Source organism: Pithys albifrons, chromosome 8 (assembly GCF_047495875.1).
Source record: "Pithys albifrons albifrons isolate INPA30051 chromosome 8, PitAlb_v1, whole genome shotgun sequence".
Classification (NCBI taxonomy): Eukaryota; Metazoa; Chordata; class Aves; order Passeriformes; family Thamnophilidae; genus Pithys; species Pithys albifrons.
The window spans coordinates 36,434,002-36,458,974 of NC_092465.1; the positions used below are offsets into that span (position 1 = coordinate 36,434,002).

The window sequence follows — 24,973 nt, forward strand, 5'->3', positions numbered from 1 at the left end:
CTGCTCTTCTGGAAGGTAGAAACCATTTCAGTCTTCTGTTCTTTACACTGCATGTGTAAAAATGCTTTGTGTTTCCTGGAATAAAGAGCACAGTCTTATAACAACAGGAACTCAATTTGGTCAACTCAAGCTTTTGCCTCTTTAGTTTATCCTGGAGCACACTGGTTGGGAGGCAGCAGTATCTGGATCATGAGCAAGAACAGCTGTGAGTGTTTATGAGCGCAGGATGACAGACGTGTTACAGAGGTCTGACACTCCTGAGCAGCTGAGCCAACTTACCTGTTGTGCTTGGAGATTCATGTTTGTGGAGGATTAATTTCCATAGAAGGACAATTAACTTTCTTGGTCTGAGCTGACAGGATGCAATGCTGGCTTCTTCTTTTATTTTCTTTTTTAATCTTGAGTGCTGAGAATATCTGTTTATGTTTTCTTCTCTGCATCCTTCCTTTTCTTGCCCCATTTTCCATCTCCTGGCAGGCAGCAGTGTGGAGTTTGACTGGTGTGCTGTTTCCAGTATCCGCACGCTACGTCAGCTTGGCAACCGGACTGTGGGTGTGAATTGCAACCCGGAGACAGTGAGCACAGATTTTGATGAGTGTGACAGACTGTACTTTGAGGAGCTGTCATTGGAAAGGGTCTTGGACATCTATCAACACGAGGTAAAGAAAAACAGAAGCACTATAAAAAGCCACAAAGCAACACAACCTGTTCAAAATTCTTGTCACTAGCTTGCTTTAGCAGAGTAGCTGGGGGCGAGGGGAGAGAGCTTGCTCACAAAAGCTGTTTGATTTGGATCCCATTGTTACATTTTACACATTGTTGATGCTCCTAGCTGGCTGCTCAATAATGAATGCCAAATAAAAATTAAATTATTTTGCAAGATGCCATATTGTGCAATATTTACAAGCAGATTTAATTTGCTGTGGTCATTTATTGCACAAATTGTTCTGTCCTTGTGGTGCTGGGCTTTAGAAGTTTAGCATACCCTTGACTTGAAGCACAAGTCATCTGCCTGAGGCAATAGAACTAGTTTTGTGCATCATGCTAATGCTCAAGAACTTGCAGACTTGGCCTTGCAGTACAATGACAAAGTTGTGGATGTGGTCCAGCACACAGGCAGGCAGACCAGGAAGGGGTGTTGGAATTGCCATCAAACCAAAACATGTTCCAGCTCCTGATCCAAATATTGACTGCACTGCTCTTGTAGGCGTTTGCAAGTGTTCAGAAGTGCTAATCTAAGAGATGGACTAGAGTCCCAGACTGATTTGTTAATGACAGTATATATAATGTCAAGAGTTGGCCCCAATACAGAGAGTGTTTCTAACTGGTAACACGCTCATCTTGGGTTTGTGGCTGAGGCCACAAAGGTGGCTTTAAAAGGTGCTTACAGGAACTTAACTTACTTTGAAATTCAGTGCAAGTTGGCCATCTAAGTTGCTGAAGCAACTTTGCAGAACCCAGGGGATGTTAAACTTAGGATTTTTCTTGGTTTCTTTTCCTGATCCATGAGGATCTGAGCTCATCTCATTTGAGAATTGGTGCAAGTTTCTAAAAGGGTTTTATAATCTGGCTATGTTTTGATCACTCCCACACTGGAACTGAGCGAAAGCACATCAGAACTCAAGTTTCAGTCTCGAGGTTTGGTTCTTCAGCCATTTGCAAAATACTGGCTAGGACCGTTTTTAGATTGCATGTTCATACTTTCCTATTTGTACATGTTGTTTTATCTCTTCTTTATTTTTTTTTTTTATAAAAACAGATACTGTTGCTGGAAAACATAGATTTAGGACAGGCTCTCTGAACTCAAAGACTGATTTTTGAATGCCATGAGGCTCAGCTCTAAAAGCCTCAAACTCTTGTTTGCTTAACAGAACTGAACTTCTGAGTGGGAACAAACTGGTGTGACAGTTTGTCAGACAAGTAACACTGATGAAACATAGCATCTAATTATCACAGGGTCAAAGGGAAGGTATGTATAGGTGATAAGGCAGCAACTGATCATTTTAACAGGGAGTGCTAGTAATTAGTGGATTGGGTAAGAAAAATGTGTGAAATGAATAATGGATATATATTGAAACCTGCATTGTCCCGTTTGTCACAGCAAGGCCTGGCAAATTTCATGGAGGTGATGCAGATCTCAAGGTCTAACAGCAGCATTCTATGGTATCCAGAGCTGAAGAGGGAGAATACTATTGGCAGTTTCCCCAGCTCATCCAGCCATGCTCATAAACTAGGCTGTGCTTATACTTCTGGGCATGTTTTTAGCCTGTCCTGCTCGTGAAGTAAACCAAAATGTGGCTGTGAGAGGAGAGAGGAGGAAGCAGGAACTGAGGTGGTGAGAATAAACAGGAGGATAAGAGAGATGGTGGGAGTTTGCAGACTCTGATACTCTGGCTTGGGTGTAAAAACAATGAATTTGATGTTTGCTCTGGAGGTGTTAAAGCCATCAGGGTCTGAGCCTAAACATCCAAAATCAAGGTTGTGCTGTCAATAATTCTCAAGATGAATAGTTAATACTCAGCTCTTTTACTACACTTTTCTTCAGTGGCAACAAAAAGAAATTGTGTCATTATGTCTAATTTAAAAGTAGGGAAACTGAGTCTCTGAGAAGTAGAGCAGCCTGCACAGAGTCATGCAAAAGGACATGGGCAGAGCTGGGGACAGAGCCCAGACCTCCAGCACAATGTAGTCCAAGGTATATTGCTTGTTATATGTAATTTCTTTTTTAAGAAAGGAGTGATCCAAATCCTATTATCCTGTTAACAAAATACTTCCCCAGGCAAATGCAGTTGCAAGTCAGTCTCTAAGGAAGTGATCAAGTTAAATTTAATTTGATTTTGAGATCCTTCACCAGTCCTGCAGACAGTCATCTCTCCCAGCTCCATATACAGAGCATGAATAGTGGCATTATTTCAGACTGTTCTTTTAACCTCTCCTGCTCATTGGCCTCCTCTGCTGTTCTAATAGACAATGAACTGTGACAAATACTTTGAAAAGTCCTAGATAGTTGGCAAACTGTAGGTAAAACTGTCAGCAAACAAGGGACACACCTCTGTGCCCTCAGTGGAGATGATTCATCAGCTCCCTAAACATTGTTAGGATTAGCAGAAAAGTTTGGGCAACTGTTAAGTTCAAATAAATAGGTGCACTGACCTGACCCAGTTTTTGTGATTAGACAAATGAGGCTGCATTGAGGAGCAAGGTTACCAGCCAGACCAAGGCAGCTGGAATCTGCCTACCAAGAGACACTCACAGCTTCACACAGCCTTATCCCAGGGATGTACTCAGCTGTCCTTCCTTTCTCTTGTGTCCTGTTTTACCTCCAGCTGACATTCACAACTGCTCTGACTCACCAGAGACTGAGCTCTGCATAACAGAGCATTGGAGAGAAGTTTATTTTACTATGAATGTGCAAGGTGAGGTGGTAGTCTGTGAGGACAATAATTTTAAAAAAAATACAATCCCTTCCCTCAGATTTATTGGCTTTTTTTTTCCAGAGAAGATGTTATCTTTTTCTTTTAATATCTATCTGCTTGAGGGCCTCTACTGGTTCTTTTTCAGTTCCTAAAATAATTCTGAAACAATTCTTAAAACTAAAAGAGGCTGTTAGGTACAATTTTAATGGTCTAATTTGTTTTCAAACTCAGGGAAAAAGAAAACTAATGATATAAAACAAAGGTAGTAATAAAAAGAGTGATTTTTGTAATAAAGGGGAAAAAATTCCCCCTAGGCTTCTTTCACTAGATTATGTATTGCATATATTTTAAAGATATCTAATGGAAAGAATGTTATTTGTTTTCTTCATAATTAAAATATAGCTGATGAGAGAGTGATATGCAATGGCATCTCTGTCTGCCCACATTCTCAGTGTAGCTGTCATTTTCTGGCAGGACAGTGGCCACTCTTTGGGTGGAAACATCCTTTGGGAAAGAACAGCAGAATTTTAAAAGAACTGAAAAGCAGCTAGGTTCAATTTATGTTCTTTTTGAGTAAAAAGTAATATATGATTCTTTGCTATCTGCTTGAAGAAGCCATCTCCTCTGTCATCCCAACTTTGATCTAGGCAGTCTTTGGATTTTAGAGGCTTAGTAAGTAGAATTGTTTTAAAGGAAGAAACAAGCAGCAGCTGAGGAGAAGTTGTTGGCTGGGACATTGACATTTCAGACATGTTGGGGATAGATCAAGATGTTGGTTACCTTGGCAGCAAAGCCAGGCCAACTTGTTATCCAACAGAAACTCTTTCAAGCTGCAAGAAGGGGTTTGCTTATTCACTATCTGGTTCTCATCCATGTGGAATGGTAAGGGGCCCAGAGAGAATTACTCTGTTTTGGATGGGTCTGGAAGCATTAAGGAACAGATAGCTCTTAAAGTTGGAGATGGTGATCTTCAATGTCATGAGACAACCCTGTGTGGGCACAAAACAGCCTCTGTCCTTGCACCACCCTCTAATAATGAGGCATTTTTCAATGCCTGTCCTGAGCTCTCTCAGATGGTTGCTCTTGGCCAGCAGCAGCATGACATCCCAGAAGTGACTGCATGGTGAAAAGAAAACAAAATAATCTCAACACTGTGTATGAGCCTTCTAAGCAAATAATAACCTTGTAGACTTTGTGATAATAAGTGCTGTTTTAAAGCCAGACTTTTTTTAGTGGATTTTTATTATGGGAGGAAATTAACCACATCAAAGTTGATTGTAGTAGCATTTATCACTTATTTTTTCACAGTTTCTTGTAGTCCACCCTGCTCTCACTTTACAGATTTGCCACTCCAAATCCCTTTAAATGCCTGTTGAAGGAGTTCCTCTTCTGGGAAGGCCAGTGGGGCTGATGTCCTTCAGGAAAAGTGTACTTATTAATTAAAAGAACATTGTTACTCTACATTTTAGAGCCAAACTGTGGATCACTTGCTTTATGTTTTTCATTTATTAGAAATGAGTTAAACTGTAAAACACATTTGGCTCACAAGGGTCTTCTCTGCAGCTGTACTGTGGACCAGAACCTCATTTGGGCAAAGTTTCACCAGCTTTAATTTGGAAGTAAAGTGCCTGTTATTTAATTACCCTCAATAATAACACCATCTAAACATGATTCATGTCCTCATAGTTGTAGCAGGTACTCTAAGGCCTTTTTCTGCTATTGAAAAGTTTCACATCTGACTAGATTGTACTTGAAAGCATTGGGAGTTCCACATAAAAAAAAGAAGCCTGTATTTGAACTGAAGGAAGATGTGTGTTTGCAAGCAATCTCAATTGTTTCTTGCAATTTATTCTTTATTATTTCCTCATTTAAAGTGTGTTGGTTTCCCAGTGACAGACATGAAATACTCCATTTTATCTGGAGGATCCTGTGCCAGCTGTCCTGCCTCTGTTGCCTCTGAAATTGAAGTGCTTACAAATAATCTGTGTGGAAATGAGCACATATGACAGTTTGCTGAACTACTTGTTACTATCAAGGGAGCTATCAGGAATGAGAAACTAGGTGGGAATAAGGAGCATGGATTAAAATAAAGGACTAAGTGTGTCCAAAGTAATCCATCATCACATGCTAGGAAAGGTGGTTTGCTTAGCAGTGTTAACAGGAAAAACCCCCAAAACATTAATTTCAGTTGTTTCCCATTGCCTCTCTGCTGGAGATTACTGTCTTGCAACTCAAATCTTAGTCTCTCTTCTATTTTAAAGCCATTCCCCCTTGTCTTATCACTGTCTGCCCATGTAAAAAGTCATTCTCCTTTTTTTTTTTATAAGCTCCCTTTTAAGTACTGGTGTTGCAATAAGATCACCTTAAACTTCTCCAGGCTGAACAATCCCAGCTCTCCCAGCCTGTCTTCTTAGGAGAGGTGCTCCAGCCCTTTGATCATCTTTGCTGCCCTATGCTTTGTCTTTGTTCACAGCAACCCAAAAGGGAACACATTCTAAATAGTGGATTCCTGTTTGTAACAGCTCTTACTGTTAAGTTAACTTGGACACGATACTGTGCTTCTTTCTGTCTGCCAACAGGGCTGCAGTGGCTGCATTATTTCTGTAGGAGGGCAAATTCCCAATAACTTGGCAGTGCCACTGCAGCAGAGTGGAGTGAAGATCCTTGGCACAAACCCTTTGCAGATTCACCAGGCAGAAGATCGCTCCATATTCTCAGCTGTTCTGGATGAGCTGAATGTGGCCCAGGCTCCCTGGAAGGCAGTCAGCACACTCGTGAGTTGGTGTGTTAGGCTGAGCTGGCAAATTGTGCACAGCTGAGGGTTGGTATGTGCATTGACTCAGGAGGGACTGACTCACTGATACATTTCAAGATTCCAAAGGCATTTAACAATTTTTTACTCCCAGTGTTGAAGAACTTTTTGGTCCCTGTAAAGCAGCACTGGGAGTGGGTGGAGACTGGAAGGGAAGTGTCTTTAAATTGTCGGGCTAGTCTAGTCTATCCTGCTGGCCTTGAGAACTATTCTAACAGATGAAGTTTGCAAAGAAAAAGAAATATTTTGGCAATGCTTTTTTGTCCTACGAAGCTCTATGGACAGGGAAGGTCTGAAGGTACCGACTCTGAAAGCAAGTTCAGCCCAGGCTGCAGCCCCCAACTTCTTTCCCCACCATCTTACTGGTGGGCAATGCAGTTAGTGTTGAAATTTTAAAATGTTTTCTTGTTCACAGCATGTTTTTCCTCCCTTTCTTTAGAGTGACGCAGCTGAATTTGCAAGCTCTGTGAATTACCCATGTTTGCTGAGGCCCTCTTATGTTCTGAGGTAAGGCTCAGCCATCACAGCTCAGCAAGACAGGGTATGAACTCCAGAAGCCTCTTTGAGACAAGGGATGTGTGGAAAGCTTTGTTAGGGGTACATGGCATAAAGCTGCCCGTAGAACAACTGATCAAACCAATAAAGGAAGCCAGTGGATCCCTTAAGTCCATCAGGTGTAGATCAGAGGTAGAACATAAGCATGTCTATTTAGTTGTATTACCTTCTTCATATCTAAAGGCCAAAACCACAAACCACCTGAGATATTCCTTAAGGTTGCTGAGACTGTTACCTGTACAATTAAATCAGAAGATTGTTTGCCACCAGGAAAACCAGAAGGGAACTTGCTGACACTATTTATTGGGATTGCCATCTGCTTTCAGAAAATGACCATTCCTCTTTTGAATTCAGCTTCTTGCTTGCCAAGCTTCTTTGCTTACGGGCATGTTTTGTGTCCCTACATGGTGGCAACTGTTTTTCATTAACCAGACATTGTGTGGAGCCCCACATTTCCAACAGCTGGACTTTCTGAAGAAGTTACACTGGTGTGTACACACAGCAAACTCACATGTTCTGAATGATCACTCTTTGAGAAGTTTCTTCATAGCTGGGTGACTAAGCACAAACAGGCAGTTTGCTGGGCACAGTTTACAGGTGTGAACTAATTGAAGACATATCAATTTTGGGGGGAAGGAGAGGCAAACACAGTTTTTATTTAAAAAGAAGAATAGGAGAAGGATTTATCGTATCTTCAGCCCTCAAGGAAATATCTTTTAGAAGAGAATCTAGAATGTGACTTTTCTATCTGGTTTCTAAAGCTTGCAGTGGGGTCGCAAGGAAAGTCAGAAAACAGCCCTCAGGTCAGGAGTATGAGTTAGGAACTGCTCCTGATGTAATTCTCCAGATTTTTAGGGAACACTTAGTTTAGTCTATTGTTTTCATCTATATTAAATCCATTATAGGCCCTTTCCATGTTAAGTATTTGCCAAGGCGTGTCTGTGCAGGTTAGGGGGACTTCAGGGAGAAAGATGGAACTAGAGAATGTAAAACTTGAAGAACCAGAGAGTGAAAAGCCCTCACGCAGCACTCTGTCTGTCCTCTATTTGCAGAGCAGCAGCAGGTCCACAGCTAGACTTCTTCATCCTTTGAGCAAATCTGACCTTTAATATTTGCCAATTTCCTTGGAAGACAAAGTGCATTTTCACATCCGTTACGTACTGTGTACCATCTCACATCCTCTGTGGTGCTACTGACATAGCCCCATGGATTTAACTGAATTCTATTGATTTACATCAGCTGAAGAGGTAGTCCAGTAAATATAATCACCTGTGTCTATTTGTTTTAGGCTGAAGTGACTGATTTTGTGGGGTATATCCTTCCTCCACTTTTCTCCACAGCCTCTTTGTGCTTGCCCATCAAAGCAAAGGGGAAGCTGTTCATCAGTGAAATGGCCAATGTAACATCTTTTTTATATCATTGTCTTTAGAAGGCACTTGAATCACTGGCTCTGGACCCATGTTCTCCCAGATCTTCCTCTCAGATATTACTGACAGCTACATTTCAAATGCAGCTTCCAGATTACAGTGTCTGTATCTACTGTGCCTCTCCCTTAAGGAATAAGACCTTAGGGAAAGAACACAGAGAAATGGCCAGAAAAGAACAGCCTGCTTTCATCTGGATTTACATTGTCAGAACCATCATCAGTGGCCTGTGCATTCGTCACTTCATCTGTCACTGAGGAGAAATTGGGCTAAAGTGAGAAAAGATTCTTTTTTGGCCTGAGCTCACAGCTAACCTGTCCCATGGGAAAAGTCAGGGCCTTAGTGGAGCTGTCTAGCTGATGAGCCATCTCCCTGAGCTTAAGGAAAGGTTCAAAGGCTTGGCTCAGGAAAGCAATTTGTCAGTAGTGCTAAGGCTACATAGCCACAGTTCTTCATTTGATTCTTGTTATGGTTCTGGAGATCTCCTGTCTTGTCTGGGAAGCATAATGGAGGGTCATTAGGTACCAGTTCCACCTCTCTTTCAATCAAGAGTGGCTTGAGTCAGGAGCTTCCTTGGACAGGCTTTAATTGGCAACCCTGTGCTGTGGTGTCTAACATTGATCACAAGAGAAGCTGACCTGATTTATCTTTTTTTCCTGTTCTCACAGTGGGTCTGCAATGAATGTAGTATTCACTGAAGAGGAAATGAAGACGTTGTTAGCAGAAGCCACCAGAGTCTCTCAGGTATCTGTCTTCTACCTGTTACTTCTCTACTGTGTTTTAGATCTCTTTGTTTCTTTGTAGTGTATTCCTCACTCTTTCCCTTCTTTGCTTGGGGAGGAGGCACTGAAATTGTCGTTTGACTCCTCAGTTTGTTCCCTAACAGGCTCCCTAGCATGGCAGCCTGTCCAGGCATCCTTACTGACACCACTGGGATTTCTGCATGGATCTGGGATGGCACTTGGCTGTTGTACACAGGCCTCCATTTCTGACCAGTAAATTATGTGAATAGATATAGACTAAGACCCTTCCTGCCCCAGCCAAGCTTGCTGGTGGCAGGTTTTACTAACCAGCATGAACCAGTAACATCTTTCACTCACTTTCTGAATTGTTTTGTCTGGCTTCTTTGAACAACTTATACTTCATCTTGGCATCTCTTCTGAGGGCTTTTTCTTTTTTTTTTCCAATGGTCACTGTTCAGAACAGTCCTATGGTACCATAAACACTGCTGTCACAGGAATGTTGGAGGTAAAAAGTAAGTCAGAGAGGGACTCTGAAAACACAACTGGCTATGGAAGCCAGACATATTACTGCTTACTTAGGATTTCTCGGGTGGCTACAGTTTGAACAAGAACAAAACCATGTGGTTTTTAAGTATATGAGGGAAATTATGGACGTTTAGCTTTTCAGCAAGAAATGGTGAAATGAAAGGGAGATACCTTGCAAAGTAATAATATCCTGAAGGACAGGTCAATGTGGAGGCAAGAAGACCTCTTACTATAGTCTTGGAACAAGTTTTAGAGAAAAAGTACCACTGTTACTTTCATCAGAAGAAATTATTTAACTATTTCTCAGAAGACTACAGGGTCTTTGCAGCATGTAAGAACCTATGCTACTCTGCCAGGTTCTTAGCAGTGATCAGCCTCCCAAAAATGACTAACTTCTCTCTCTACTTAATCTGAAGTACTCTGCTTTGTGTTTATACTCACAGAAGCAGCCTGGGCAACAGCCTTAAGCCCCTGATGCCCAAAGAGGCAGAACAAACTGTTTAGAGACAAAGTTTTTAGTCAATAAACAGCAAGGTATTTAGTAAGACAACGTTGGGGAACCCTCCGATTAGGATTGGACAAAGAGCTCCAAAGTCTACAGTGAGAAGCTACAATATTTATACATTTCTAGTGAGGGATTACAATATTTTTACCTACATATTCATACACAATTATGATATTGCAACATCTAGTTATAATATTCATAGCAGGCGGAGTTGGGGCGGAGCTGTCCATTTTGAGGAATATTATGAGGGGAGATCCTGTTACTTCATCTGGTGGTGGTCATATTTTCTACTCTTCATCCTCACGAACTTTTCAACTTGGTCTGGTTTTGCTGACTCTTGCAGTGGGTCTTGCCAAACATGGTACTCTGGATTTCTTATCTTCTCTCTTGGGATTAACCTGTTTGCTGTATCTTTGTTTATACATACTTTGCCCTTGTCTTGGATGGATCTTAAATTATAACTCCCCTGAAAGTTAGATGTCTTCAGTAAATTGAACCTTATCTCTTGGAAACTCCCCTGAAAGTTGGGTGCTTTTAGTAAAATCCCCCTAGGTTCTGGTTTTGCTCTGCTTCACCCCATTCAATGGGACAGATCACTGTCATGTTGCTGGATGGCTTTATGATGACAATGGGTGCCCTATAGGAGCCTGAAGCCCAGGAAAGTGCCCCTTGGTCACCTTAAGTTGTCACAGCTTGAATAACTTGAATTGGGCAATGCCGCCTTTCATTGCTGAGAGGTCTCATCCCTGGTGTGGGAGGCCTTGATGGGAGTTGCACTTGTAGAGTCTTGGCAATATGTGACGTATTCTTTGGGGAAAGAGAAAGTATCCTCATGGGGTCCTGTATCATGTCCAGTTCTGCTACACGAGTAAGGTACTGACACATGCCACAAAGATGACCAGTTGCACACCAGGAATTTTTGGGTGCTCTGATTCTGATCTTGATCTGGTTCTGGTTCTGCTGCAGTTCTGATCTGTGAAACGAGGTATACATGTTATGTTTTTGCTAGTGTAGTCACTCTGTCAAGGGAAGACTTCTTCCTTTACCCAGTATTGTATACTAATAAAAGTTATGGTATAGTTGAAGTTAAGGTAGCCAAAAAGAAACCAGAAAAAAAATACTGTGTTCTGCTTCTAAATTAGGAAAGACTTTTCAGCTTTGTTGAGGCTTTGTGGTCAGTGAGTGGTCCACAGAAGCTACCAGTATTAGATGTAATCATCTTTGTGGGACACTGGCTTCATTTTTCTGGTTACAAAGCCTTACCTAATTCTGCTCCATCCAGCAGAGCATTTCCAGGTGTTGTTCTGTTGTTTGAACTACTTTGCTGTTTTGGTGTGGTGTCATTATGGCATTTATGTTGTCAATAATGTGCAAAACTTCTTGTGTGAGTTGAGACAGATTGAAGTAAAACAAGGTTGTGTGCACATAGAAAATCTTCCAGTGAAAAACTGCATCAAGACAGAAATTTCCAGGAGACAAGCCACTAATTTTATGGTACAGTGTCCTTGCCTGTGAGTTTACCCTTGCACTGATAAATGGAAGGAATTGTGTCTTCTAACTTTTGGAGTTGCATGATAATTTTTCACAAGAAACCTTTTGAGCATGCACACTCATTTATTTGATTTTCTTCTCTAATAAATAACAGGCAGTTAATAGTGGATGGGACAGAAGAAGCTGGTCAAGAGGAATGAAGATTAGATTTTTTTAGAGCAGGTATCTGGAAGGAGAAAGTATTAGAGAGAAGTGGGAAGTGTGTGGTAACACTCCAGACACAGGCAGGAGGAAGAAGAAAGAAACAAATTTGTACCAGGGAAGGTATTGAGAGCCAATGGCAGGTTGTTCTTGGCCAGCTATAGGTAATGGCAACCTCTCCCTGGGAGACTTAGGAAACCAGGCAGAGAAATTAGAAAGGAATGGATCAGTAGCCTAAAATATGTGACTAAACCAGCAAATAGCCACTCTACGGAGTCATAAAATATGCCAGGGATCAGATACTTTGTGAAGCAATGTGTCTAGGGAGGTGTCTGGGAGACTCAAAAGGAGGAACAATGAAAGATCTTGGAGGTAAGAATCATCCTTGAGAGACAGGATCAGAGGTCATTGGATCCATGCACATGTCCAACTGTCTTCTTTTTGCCATGATCTCACATGAAAGCCCTTTGTGGTTTTGCTCCAAATTTCATGGCATCATTATGAAGAACTCAAACTTTTGCATCAGTGGTTTTGGGGAAATCATGCCAAGTTTTTGCCCATTATATCCTTTAAAAATTATCTGTGGAAATAAGGATATTAATAGGTTGGTCTTTTGGGATTCTGCTTCCAAAGGGGCCTGGATGGTCTCTAGATACTCTCAGACAAAAACTTCTTTATTTTTCCCTTGTCTGGATGACAGGATCACCCTGTGGTACTCACTAAATTTATTGAAGATGCACGTGAGGTGGAAATGGATGCTGTAGCTAAAGCAGGAAGGGTAAGTATTTTGCTTTTCTTTAATATTAAACTTGTTTTTCAGGATTAGAGACCTGCAAAAATGTGTGGTTTGAATGATTTGCTCTACAGCCATGGATTTGTACTGACAAGGGCAGAGAACATGAGGAATTCATTTTAAGTTCAAAACCATTGTGCTCGAACAGTTATTTTTTAAGCATTGCTTATCCATGTAAGTGAATCGTTCAGAATATATTTTTACTGCATTGGTGAATCACTGTCTTCAGGAATTGCTTTAATCAGAACTGTATCAGCGTGTGTTATGAAATTACCACAGTTACTTTACTATTACAGCTTCACCTTGCATTTCATTACTCAGCAAAGACAGTTCTCACAAAACCCTCACTAACTTTCAATTAACAGAAATATTCTGTTTTCAATCTTAAGTTTTAACCAGCAGACATAATAACTTTTTTTTTTTGTATTTGAGATAGTGTGCCTTAATGCTGTTCATTCAGTTTAAGTCCTTAGGCCTGAATTTCTTCCACTTGTTTTTCTCCATGATCAAAACACCACATGAGTGGACAAAAAGTAATACACCAATGATATTAGTCCATGCTAGTTTCTGTTGGGTAATGACACGTTTTTTGTGTTCTGACCATCAGAACTTAGACAGCTGCTTCAAAGCCTGCTTGGCTTTTACCTTCTGAGTCCATATGTGTTAGAAAGAGGAAGGAAGCTTTAGTATCTCCAGGCTGTGGTAGGTTTTATCATGTTTGTGATTTGTTTAACCATAGGAAGACACTGACATGATCTCCTTGTTCATATGTGTTATGCCTTGGTTCAGGCATATTCTCCTCAAAATCTTGGAAAATTTACTTCCCCCCTTCACCCCCTGACTGCACCCTCTTTTGGATACAATTGTTCAGGATGCTGAGGATGAAGGAACAGTTCATGAGAGAGGGTGAGATGACCAATTACTCTCTCATTACTGTATGCAGGTTATTTCACATGCTATTTCAGAGCATGTGGAAGACGCAGGTGTTCACTCTGGAGATGCTACCCTCATGCTACCCACACAGACCATTAGCCAGGGAGCCTTGGAGAAGGTAGGTGTTGCACTTTACCTCCATCACCACTGGAGAAATCAAATCATCAATGTGTTTTTGTTTTTGAAGGCCAGTGTGGTATGTGTCACAGTGCCCCTGTGACTGGCTTTACTCTGCACAGCCTCATTTGAACTGTATACCATTGATTTAAGCAGTAGATATGCACACACAGACCCTTCCATAGCAGTAGAGGATTGTCTAATTCACACATAGGCCATGGCTCATTTTCCCACTTTTTTTTCTCCCATGATCCTTAAATGGTTATGTCAAGTATAAGACTTTTGGGCTGCCTGTTTTTCCAAAAATAATGTCAGGATGAATGAACCTCACTTAATCTTGACTTTCTCCTCTTTCAAGAATAAATGTGGTGATACCAAGTTAGTTGTCAAAATACAATTTTTAAATAAAATATACCATTGCCTATGATGTCATCCTGTTAAGGGTTTGGAATCCAGCAAAGTCTGTAATGGAGTTATCTGTGCTCCAACTCTGTTTTCAAGAATGTCCAAGGCCTTGCTTCTGAGAATAGTTGTCTCCTGGAGCAAAGTTATTCAACACTTGTACCGACAAACCTGGTAAATAAGACTTTCCTCCCAGTTTGCTGCAGAGTGTATCTGCTCAGGCACCTCCCACTGCTGTGATGGGGTAGGCATGGAGGTGAAAGACTTTCAGGACACTTACAAGGCTGAGTAGTTATTCTCAAATGCCAAAACATTATTAATTATTTCACCAAGAAAGGTATAAAGGCTCCAGTGTGCAGTGTAGGGATTGCTACAGTGCAAGGCTTTGATTTTCTCTCCTTCTCTTCCCTGCTTTCACACACACACACACACACACACACACACACACACACACACACACACACACACACACAGACAAGCTGATTTTTAATCTGCCCTCCAAAGGTGATTCAGGCTCTAGGTAATGAGGATAATTAAACATGTTTGCTTCTGAAAGATAATGCTGTTGCCAAAAGGAGTGTATAGAGAATAAAGCGGGTCAGAGAGAGATGACTTTTAAAGGAATCCATATGTGAGATGATTTATTGCCATGATGCTGTCTATTTTGTGAGATTTATTTATTCTATATATACACACATTTTATTTATTTCTTTTTTATAGGTAAAAGCTGCTACAAAAAAGATTGCAAATGCTTTTTCCATCTCTGGTCCGTTCAACATCCAGTTCTTGGTGCGAGGCAATGATGTGCTGGTAAGAGCTGTTCTGACCATGGCAGAAATTCAAGCTCTCCTTAGGTGCATGGTTCCTGCATCCCTGCTGTGGACACTCTGTGGCAGCAGTAGCTGTGACAACCAACCTGCCTTGTCTAATCATGTTGACTTACCTGTGCCCTAATCACACAGCTCTCCCTGTCTCTGTGGGAGAGAGCATGCTCCCGTGCCTGTTCATTCAGGGTTAAGTGAGTCTTGTTGCCTTGTCTGTCAGCATGGGCTTTGTTTCACTGTAGGCTGTTGTCCTCACCAAAATTATCAGTTTGGAATAGAATGGACAGCACTGAGACCTGTGCCTCATCCTATAAACTGAACATTGTGGCTTTTACATCTCTGATATCCTCTCTCATCTTTAGCTATTTTGGTGTTAAATTAAGCCTTCCAAGGGACTGAGAAGAAAGCAAGACAGTGTAAGTGTTTAAGCCTTTAATATAAGCCATTGAGACGGTTGTCTGAATGATCCTAGTAGCTCTTAGTAACAGAAGTACAGCGGATGTTTGACCCTTTTTGGGTAACAGATGGCTTTCTGTTGCTAATGAGAGGAGGTCAGAGGAATGAGAGCAGAGTATGACTGGAAATAGTGAATGGGAAGACAACCTGATGTGGAACAGAAGAGATGCATTATTGGTGAAAGATCTGATTAGGGCTGTTAGTTGAGTTAAAAAAGAACAACTTACTGTTGTTCACATTTTTTTATGTTTCACACATGGTTATTCAGAAACTGCACAGAGAGACAGAGTGACGTTTTTCATTCCTTGCTTTCCCTCATCTGCGCTTGTCTTTTCTCTGCACGGCCCCTGCTTTTCACTTCTACCTTAACTTACCCATTCTTGCTTCCCCTCACTCCCCTTCAGCAATTTTTTTGCTAGTGAACTCCAGGATGCCTTCTCAGCATCTTTGTTACTTAGGTCCCTGAATGACTTCCACATTCACTTGAGGGAAGTCAGTAAGGACAGTCCAGCCTTTCAGGAAGTGCCACTACCATGCAAAAAGAACAGGTTGGGCTGCTAGAGATTGTACCTAAAGCTTGTGTATGTTTCCAAGCCTCTTGCACATTAATTAAGGGTAAAGTACAGCCCAGCACATTTTCTGAGTGAACTCTGGCTTGCCCTCAGTTCTAATATTCAGACAGTAGAGAGAATCCTCAGTTGAAGAACATCGATCTGCTTGTATCTCAGGCTGGCCACTCCCCATCCCTCATCGCTGTTTTAATATTGAACACAATTTCTGTGTCTGTTATTTGGCAATCTGAAGATCATTTTTGCCAAGAGGACTTAGGACTGATTTCCAGAAGTATGAATCAATCTGTTTATTCACTGCACAGTGCCTGACCCTAGTATTTCTCTTTTTATATCCCATCAGGTGATAGAGTGCAACCTGAGGGCTTCACGCTCCTTCCCCTTTGTATCGAAGACTCTGGGTGTGGACTTCATCAATGTGGCCACTAAAGTGATGATTGGAGAAGAGGTTAATGAGTCATCCCTCCCCACACTGGAACATCCTATTATTCCATCCAGATATGTTGGGGTTAAGGTATGGTTACCAAAATATCCCACCACAGAGCCAGCATGTTAATAGACAAGTAGTATTTCAATGCCTTCTCCAGGGACACCCCCTTGTCGCGGGGGAGAAGTTTGCGTGCCCTCATGAGGTTGAGAGCTATGCTGGTGGTGCTTTGTGCCTCCGGTAGGGTCTCCCATGCCAGACAGGTCTCAGCTGAAGGGTCAGACAAAGTGTGTCCACAGGCAGGATGGGCTCGCCAGCCCTCTGGCAACCACCATAGGAGAAGGACAACTCTACTCCAAACCCAGGCAGATGGAGCTCACTTATCCCTGTAAGGCCATCCATCTAAGAGAAGGATACTCTGACCAAACCTACATCCTGAGGTATTCACTGTCACTGTCCAAGCTCGCTAGGCCGTGGCAGATGAACCTCAGGAGTAAAGGGTGGGGCCAGTTCTGCACACGCTGTGCCTCACCTGAACAATCCATTGTGCAGGCTCGAAGGGTTCACCCCATTGCAAAGCCCTGTAGCGACAGGTGAGGGCTGAAACGGCAGGTGATAGGAAGCAGCTGGAAGCCGCAGCCCCAACCCTGCATGCAGGTGGGGCAGGATATGGGTCATTAGAGACTGACCACAGAGATGACAGTCTTGTGGAGTTGCATCCTGAACGACCAAGCAGCCTTTTCTAGGGACAGCACTGCTTGCTCCACACAGAGGGGCCTAGCAAAGGTGGCCTAAACAAAGCTCATCTCCACACCCGGCTGGATAACCGCGGCCAACCGGCATCTTCCATGCGGTCAAACAAAAACAAAGAGATTTCAAAGGCAGACACCTGCCTGCAAAGGTGTGCTCAAACTAACACTGGCATGTTGGAACATCAGATCCATGCTTGATACTGGGGATAGTGGACGTCCTGAGCGTTGTTGTGCTCTAATTGCCCACGAACTGTCACGACTCAACATCGACATTGCTGCTCTCAGTGAAGTTCGTCTTCATGAGGAAGGGGCAGCCTTAAAGAACATGGTGCTAGCTACACACTCTACTGGTCAGGCAAACCCAAAACCTAAAGACACCTTCAGGAGTTGGCTTCATGGTTAAAAGCTCCATTGTCTCTCTCTCTATGTCCTTTGTCCCAAACGAAGAAGGAAAACTGGGAGTAGAGAGGCTCAGCGTGTCCCGAAAGGCAGCTGTGACTTCTGTCTCCCAGGTCGCTGCCGTGATGGCGAGGACAGCAGTGACACTGCTGGTGATGGTGAGGCCGGAGCGGTGGCTGGAGCCCCAATGCTGAAACCAGGAGAAACAGCAGTGGCAAGAAGAAACTAGCTTACTGCACAGAAGCAGTGAGGAGCAGGAGAGAAAGGTTTCTCTCCAACAGCTGGCACATGTGGCTCCAGCCTTCCCCCAGAGCTGTGGGAATGTCCCCAAGAACAAAAGAGGCAGTGCAAACCCGTTCCTTGTTACACCTCACCCCAGTCTGCCCCCCACCCAAACGATGAAGAAGCAATTGGTAGCAGTTAACTACTTTTGTTAACTAATGGCACGGGGAGTTAGTGTCAGGGAAAGAATTTACATCATTTCAAAACTACAACAGCAGGGCACGTCTGCAGGATGGAGGATCACCCACTGCCTTCCAGAGATTGTGCTCTATGGTGAACTCGCCACGGGCTGCCACAAGAGAGGAGCCCTGAAGTAGAAATACAAGGACTCCCTGAAAAAATACCTCAGCATTGGCCATATTGACTGCCATGAATGGTCCACTCTGGCCTCCAATCGGGATTCATGGAGACACACCATTCACGACGCTGCTGCTTCCTTTGAGAATGGACCGAGAGTCAGTCTTAAGGAATAAAGACAACACAGAAAGGACTGTTCTTCGCCAGTATCGCCAAAGGAGACGTTCTGCTGTGCCTTTTGTGACCGGACCTGCCTATCCCGTATCAGCCTTTTTAGCCACCAGCACAATTGCAGCAAGCGTGGGTAGTGCCCTTCCCTAATCTTCGCTCGCGAAGCCTGGCCATGATGATTTCAATGCCCAGAAAGAACAATTTACTCATTGGCCAAAGGTCAATTTGACCTTTTGTAGTTTCTGTCAGGATAATTGGAAAATTATATTTAGATTTTTGGAAATGTTAGGGAAGAATCAAAGAAAAATTATCCAGTGATTATTAACAAAATCAATCGCCCTTTATTTTTTACTTCTAAGCTATTCTGAATCGTGTGTGTTAACTGCATAATAAATTTGCACTGGCAAAATTGAAGACTGCAGCTGAGGCTATTTCATAATACTATCTAATAAATGTGTGGACATATACAATTTTGTGTTGTGAGTGCCCCCCAGATTTTATCATCAGGATCTGGGACATGTAATCAGAACAGTATTGCAGAAAATCTAAAGGATAAGGAGAATAGCTTATACTGAAATTTTCAAGCTTTTAGAGCTTCCATATCAAGTGAAAACTGAGAAAGCAGAAAACACCTAAAGTCTTTCTACTAATAATATGTTCAGACTTAATAATAAAAAAGCCAAACCTGTGGCCCAAGCCAGGTCAGGTTATTGGCAATCAAGCAGTCTAGAAGTAGCTTTACATTTTATTTTGATGCCACAGATAGGCATAATCTGAAATTGGAACTTGAGAATTTTTTTTTCCTTTTGTGAGTCTTATTTTTATAAATTTGTATTATTCAGCCCTAGGTCTTCTACACTGTTGTTAGCTAAATTGTCAAGAATTTTTTCTCTCCTGGGAATGCTGGCTACAGAGTGGAGAACCCAACTATATATTCTTGAAAACTTCCCACAAAGCCTTTTATACTGCTTGTGTTCTGTGTGCATTTGTCAAATATAAAAATTGCTAATACCTCTGGAAATGCTAAACTTTGAAAAATATTCCAGTTTAACCTGTTTATCATTATTCATGCATAATATTTTCTGTCCTCTCACAGTTTATTGCTAGGAACATTTGCATAGAAACAGGATCTTGTTTCTCCAGCAGGTCTTAAATGCTCTGAAAAGAGAATATGAAATTCTCTTCCTCTTTTTCAACATAGCTGGTCCTTTGTGGATTTGAGTCCCACCGTTTTAGCTTTAGTGACTGGAATGCTGTTTGCTTGTAGACTGGTGCTAGTATCATGGCCTGGCCAAGATTAAGTCCTGGATAGAGTATGACCAACTAAGTTTTAAATAGGATTTGGTACCAGAGTCTACTCCTGCTGATACATTTTTATGTTCATGGCAGACAAAAGTTAGGGAGCTGGTAGAGGGCTTTGCTGCCTGTTGCCATTCAATACAATATGTGCATTAAAATAATCTACCTTGACTGCTATATCTTAGCTTGAGATCTGGAGTTGGCCACTGTAAAAATTTTGTCTTTAATTACAGTAGAAACAAAACTGATCTAAAAATCACAGAGGACATTTTTTTAGAAACCTTTTGAATATGTGCTGTTGCATTTTAGCTGGTCATTGCTGGGTGTTGGAAACAGCAGCTGCCCTGTCTGCAGTGTTCCTGTCGGAGGCTTCCAGGGACAGAATTATGTCCGTGGATTTCAAACCAGATAATCTTTCTTAGGCAGCAAGGATGCTTTTGTCATGAAAATGCCATTAGTAGTTTAAGATGTGGAGAAGCCTTATAGAAAATTATTCCATAGCAGGAAATTTGCTCCATATTTGTCACATGTAGTCATTGGTTAACAGAGAGTTTCTTTTCCTCCCTCCCCTCCCCAGTGTTATTTTAAATAACATTGTCTCAAATGAGACAAGAGAACTCAGAGGTTGCAGTGACCTTACTCCTCAGAGTTTAATATTTTCATACTAAAGGTTAGAAAATATTATGAGTGTGTATTTTGGGGAGAAGAGGAAAAATAGCGAAATAATTTGCAAAATTTCATCTCTTTTACACTAAAAGAGTGTCTTCCTGTGGAATAATTTTATTTCTGTGAATGAAAAATTTCATGGAGAACTGTTTTCTCAGAAAAATCCATTGAATTCAGGCAGCATTTCTTCTTGTTCCATGAATTAGATGCTTCATATTCTTTCTGTTTTAAAATGTGCCCTTAAAATGATACAGATAAATGGATACAATTGGAATGTGAGCAAGACTGCAAGAGTTAGAAGAGTTATTGGTGAAAACATGTTTATTTATTTCAGTCCATCATCAAGGTGCTGAGGGAGCTAATTTGCCAGTACTCTTTTGATTATCAGACTTGACCACTGCTTTTTTGTTTAAATTATTGTCTCTTTCTCTCAAGCACAGCTGGAACTTTTACATTTTTAAAATGATCCATTAAATTTTCTTTGTTTTCCCCCCTCCTTCCTCTTTCTTTTGCCAGGCCCCAGTGTTTTCGTGGTCTCGGCTGAGAGATGCTGACCCTGTCCTCAGATGTGAAATGGCCTCCACTGGCGAGGTATCTTTTAGATTTGCTTTTTATTTTTTAAACAAAGTTGACCTTAAACATCAGTCTTTGAAAGTGATGTTATCACTGTGTTAATCATGATGGCATCTGTAGCTTCTTCAGAAAATTGACAACATCTTTCTTATCTTTAAAAAACAATGTCCTGGAAAACCCAGTTTATTCAGCCACTGGATGTCCCTCTTTACCTGTATGTCAGCTCCCTGAGCTGGACCTGGTTGGTGTGACAGCTTGAAATGAGTTTACCTGACAGCTGTCATGTTCTGGGAGGTTCTTCCTGCATCAGTCTGTTTTATGAGTCATCTGCTTCTGGACAGTCAAGTCTTCACAGCTTCCAGCCCCCCCATCAACACGTGCTAGAATCAAGACTCTAGGCCATGAGTAGTTGGTCTAGGAACATGCTGGTTAATGAAGGGCAGAAAATATGTGTGGAATTTCCTTGTTGCCTGGTAACAATCAAGGCATGTCCTAAGGTGCAAAAGGTGAGAAAGAGTGAATAAAATGTGATGGCTGTGGTAATGACTGTTGGTAGGATGAGAAGGCTGGGCAGCTCTATCCACTCTTGCTATAGCCGGGCTGTGAGGTGCTTCTGGAATATCTCTCAGTGTACACATGGCACACTATAAGGGCACAGGGCTGTTCATCCTCCTGCCTGTCAGCACCCTCACCCTCGGGCTACCAGATTCCATCACCTGAAGAGACGTTAACTCATGTAGAACAAAGACAATGAGTTATTGCTGAGTTCTCCAGGGCTTCCTTAGATACACTCTAGCAGTCTCTAAACTTACTTGCTTTGTTGCTTCTCATAAGAGTTGCAGTAGCAAAACCTTATTCTGGGCCAGAATGCCCACTTGGGCAGTGATTAAATGGAGAGGCAATTAGATTAGGCTTAACTCTGCTCTACCATAACTAGGCAGGTAGCAGAGGCTGGGCTACTCCATTGAATGTGAGCTTGGATGTGTCTACAGCTGTTTTCATTAGGAAGTATTTACCACTGCAGTATGAAAAAGCATTCTACCCAGATGCAAGTGAGGAACAGCCTTAGGTCTCCTACATCTCTCTATAAATATTTTACTCTTTGTAATGTACGGGAAATCAATATTGTAGAACATTTCCTTTCAGTGTAGTTAATGGGCAGAAAAAAGTCAAGTGGCTTCTCTGACTTCCTCATTTTCAGAACAAAATGGAGAACACAGACAACCTCCCTTCCAAAAAAAAACAAAAACAAAACAACCCCAAAACAACTCTATAGAGAGTTAGAGTTTACCGTGGTCATAAAGGAGAGATTATTAACTTTCATGAGTTGTAAAGACCCATATTCACAAATGCCATAAATTGTGACAGTTACAAAAGTCTTTCTTATGAGTAAGGATAATAGCTTGCTTTTGGTAAAATGCTCCAAGACATTTTTCACACACGTAGCTTGATCTGGTCTTGAATTTGTCACATCTATCTCTTTGAGTATTGTGGCTGTTTTGACCATGAAAAGCCAGTCTTGGCAGACTGTAAACCCCCTTTCCAAGCCTACAAGACAGGGGGCTGTCCGTCACCCGAGTAAGTCCAGGATATACATAGGGTACACTGTAGGACAGTCTGAACATTCAAGGATGAGTTTTTAGAAGAAAGCTGGGATGTTAGTTATCATGACTTTTTTTATCCCTTCCCTTGTGGAATTTTAATTTGTTTAGTTGTTCTTTTTTACTTCAGAAGATCTTGCAAATCGTAATTTGTTCTTCGTTCCTGAAATACTGGTTTCTGCTCACTATGGTAACAGTGAGGCCATGAATGTGAGGGATAGCTTTGAGATGGGAAGGACCAGGAAAAGGGGAAAGCAATTCCCGATCATCTCCTTTATCCCATCTCTATATGTCAGTAGATTTGTTGTTTCAAAGAGAAAAACCTGCGACAGTTTCTGCTTCTGACTGTTTCTCAACAAATGTGGAACTGGCCAGGAAAAGTGAGGGTTGGTTGGTTGACTTTTGGTTGTGAGGTTTTTTTCCTAGTTTTTTCACAAAATCTCATGCATTCCTCTTTTTGTCACCAGAATTCCAAATTTTGTCAAGGAACATGGTTTAGCTCTTTCAGAAGATTGTTACCATATGACAGTCTGTGAGCAACTCAGGTCGACAGCCAGTTCTGAATGCTGGAGAACTGCTAAATTATTCTTACTGGTTTCTTCCTCAAATTTTGGTTTATATGTATAAAAAATTATTATGAATTGGTGTGATTGCTTTGTTGTTTTCCTAAGTAAATACTACAATTTTACTTGCATTTTGTATATCTGTGCACTTCTAACGGAAAAGAATCTTTATATTCTGTGGTTTTCCTTCTCAAGAAATGCCAGAAGTACATGAGAGCACAAGTGCTGCCTTACTCAGGTTTGTAGTGCACACAGAGGAACTTACCTGTGTGCAGAATCCTCGCTGGTGTTTAAGCCATATGTAACATGGTGTAAAGGAGAGCACTCGGGACTCTGAATCCCAAGGACCTGAGTTTGAGTCTCAGTAGGGCAGTTAAATGCCTCCCTGCCATCCGATCCCATCAGATCTCGGATGCTAAGCCAGGTCAGCCCCGGTTAGTACCAGGTGCTGGAGACAGTCCCGAGGACTTCACTGGCACTGTCCAAGCTCTCTTGGCAATGGCAGATGGACCTTAGGACTTAAATGGTGGGGCCAGTTTTACACATGCTGAGTCTCACCTAAAATCCACTGCACAGGCTGGAAGGGCACGTGGGGAGAGCCCTTCCCAAACCTTCGTTCGCGAAGTTTGGCCGTACGTACCTACGTACGTATAATGTTAAACAATTTTCAGTACACTCCCAAACATTAGAGCAGAGGCTGTGTACTGCATTCCAATAACTCAGAGAATCAGTTGTTACTTCTCAGTGTGCTGTTTGAAACTAAAGTGTTGCTTATTCCTCCTTTACCGTGTCATTAAAATTATTTGTCTGCAATGACTTTTTGATTTATTTCCTCCCTCCCCATGCCTGCAGGCTTCATGCAAATGCAGTCTGACTTCTCTAAGCAGAATGAATAAAGTATGTTTAAAAATTCCATCCCTCTTTCTTTTTAAAGCAATTATTTTTGGGTTGTTTTTGGTTCTCCCCTCATGCTGCTTTCTTTGTGCCTTTCCCCAGGTTGCATGCTTCGGGGAGAATGTGTCCTCTGCCTTCCAAAAGGCTATGCTTGCCACAGGGTTTACATTTCCTAAGGAAGGGATTTTGATTGGAATACAGGTGAGTCTTAAAGCTGAGAAAGGATTGACACAGTGGAACTCAGTGGCTTTTGCCTTGTTTTCATTCATGTAGCTTTATGGCTTAAGTGCAATTCATCCTGAAGTACAGTAAGACCATCAGGAACAAACACTCTGGAGAGCTCTTTATTGGATTCAGTACGACTGGCCTGATTGGTTTTCCCTCTGTCTCCTGATAGTTTCTACTGTGAGCTGCAGAAATTTGCTGGGGGAAACCCCATGGAATTGCTGCACGCAGAGGCCCGGGATCAGAGTGCTAGAAACCACCTTTCTGTGTGGAACAAAACCAGTAGTCAGGCAGTTTGGAGAAACACTCCAACTGGAACCTGTGCCCCCCCAAATGAGAGTTATGGCAATGTAACTTTCATCATCTCATCATATAAACTTCCATCATATAATCATATAAACTCTGTGTGTTGCCTCTTGCCCTTTTGAGACGAGTTCCCCTCCAACCCCCCAAACAGTGAGGCAGTTTCCATGCTGCAAAGACAGACATGCTAGGCTTTCCCTGGCAAGCTTTCTCCATGAATGCATGTCTCGTTCCAGGCAGAGCTGTAGCATCGTTGTCAGTGCAGAAAATGTGATGTTTTTGCAGTGTTGTGTGCTACTTGTGTGCCATGAGGCCTCCACAGGTGTGGCACATTCTTCTCACTGGAGTCATGATGGCAATGTAATTGAGTACAGTAGTGTGAGGGATTAAAGGACAACAGTCTTCACCTTTCAGCCCACCTTTTCTGACATGATTCCTTAACCCATTTGATAATGGTGACCAGCCAATATTGTTCCCTACCCTGCATCTCCTGTCAGCAAGTAGGAGCTCAGAAAGAAAAAGATAATGCTGTAGTTGTGTAGGGATGTTTCTGGTTTCTGCACCCTACAAGAGCAGGCCCAGTGACTCCGTGCCAGACTAGAACTTGGACTTTAGGGTTTCATCTCTTGCTGTCACCATCCCTGAAAGTTGCTCTGTGTGACAGAAAGTTCAAATTATGTCATTATAGGAATGTTCTCCAGTGCAAAAGCTTCTGCAAAGAGCTGTTACATGAGGGAGTTCCTGGTGGGTTTGCA

The 24,973-nt window shown here is 42.0% G+C and overlaps 1 protein-coding gene across 1 annotated transcript in view; it reads left to right on the plus strand.

The window, feature by feature from the left end:
- CPS1 (carbamoyl-phosphate synthase 1) overlaps positions 1-24,973 on the plus strand; it is a 109,892-nt gene that overhangs the window by 74,728 nt on the left and 10,191 nt on the right. The window contains exons 25-34 of the mRNA XM_071562119.1: positions 478-659; positions 5,996-6,190; positions 6,668-6,735; positions 8,876-8,951; positions 12,373-12,450; positions 13,409-13,516; positions 14,638-14,727; positions 16,110-16,280; positions 20,576-20,650; positions 23,793-23,891. Coding sequence (XP_071418220.1) covers positions 478-659; positions 5,996-6,190; positions 6,668-6,735; positions 8,876-8,951; positions 12,373-12,450; positions 13,409-13,516; positions 14,638-14,727; positions 16,110-16,280; positions 20,576-20,650; positions 23,793-23,891 — 1,142 coding nt within the window. The remainder of the gene's footprint in view (positions 1-477; positions 660-5,995; positions 6,191-6,667; positions 6,736-8,875; positions 8,952-12,372; positions 12,451-13,408; positions 13,517-14,637; positions 14,728-16,109; positions 16,281-20,575; positions 20,651-23,792; positions 23,892-24,973) is intronic.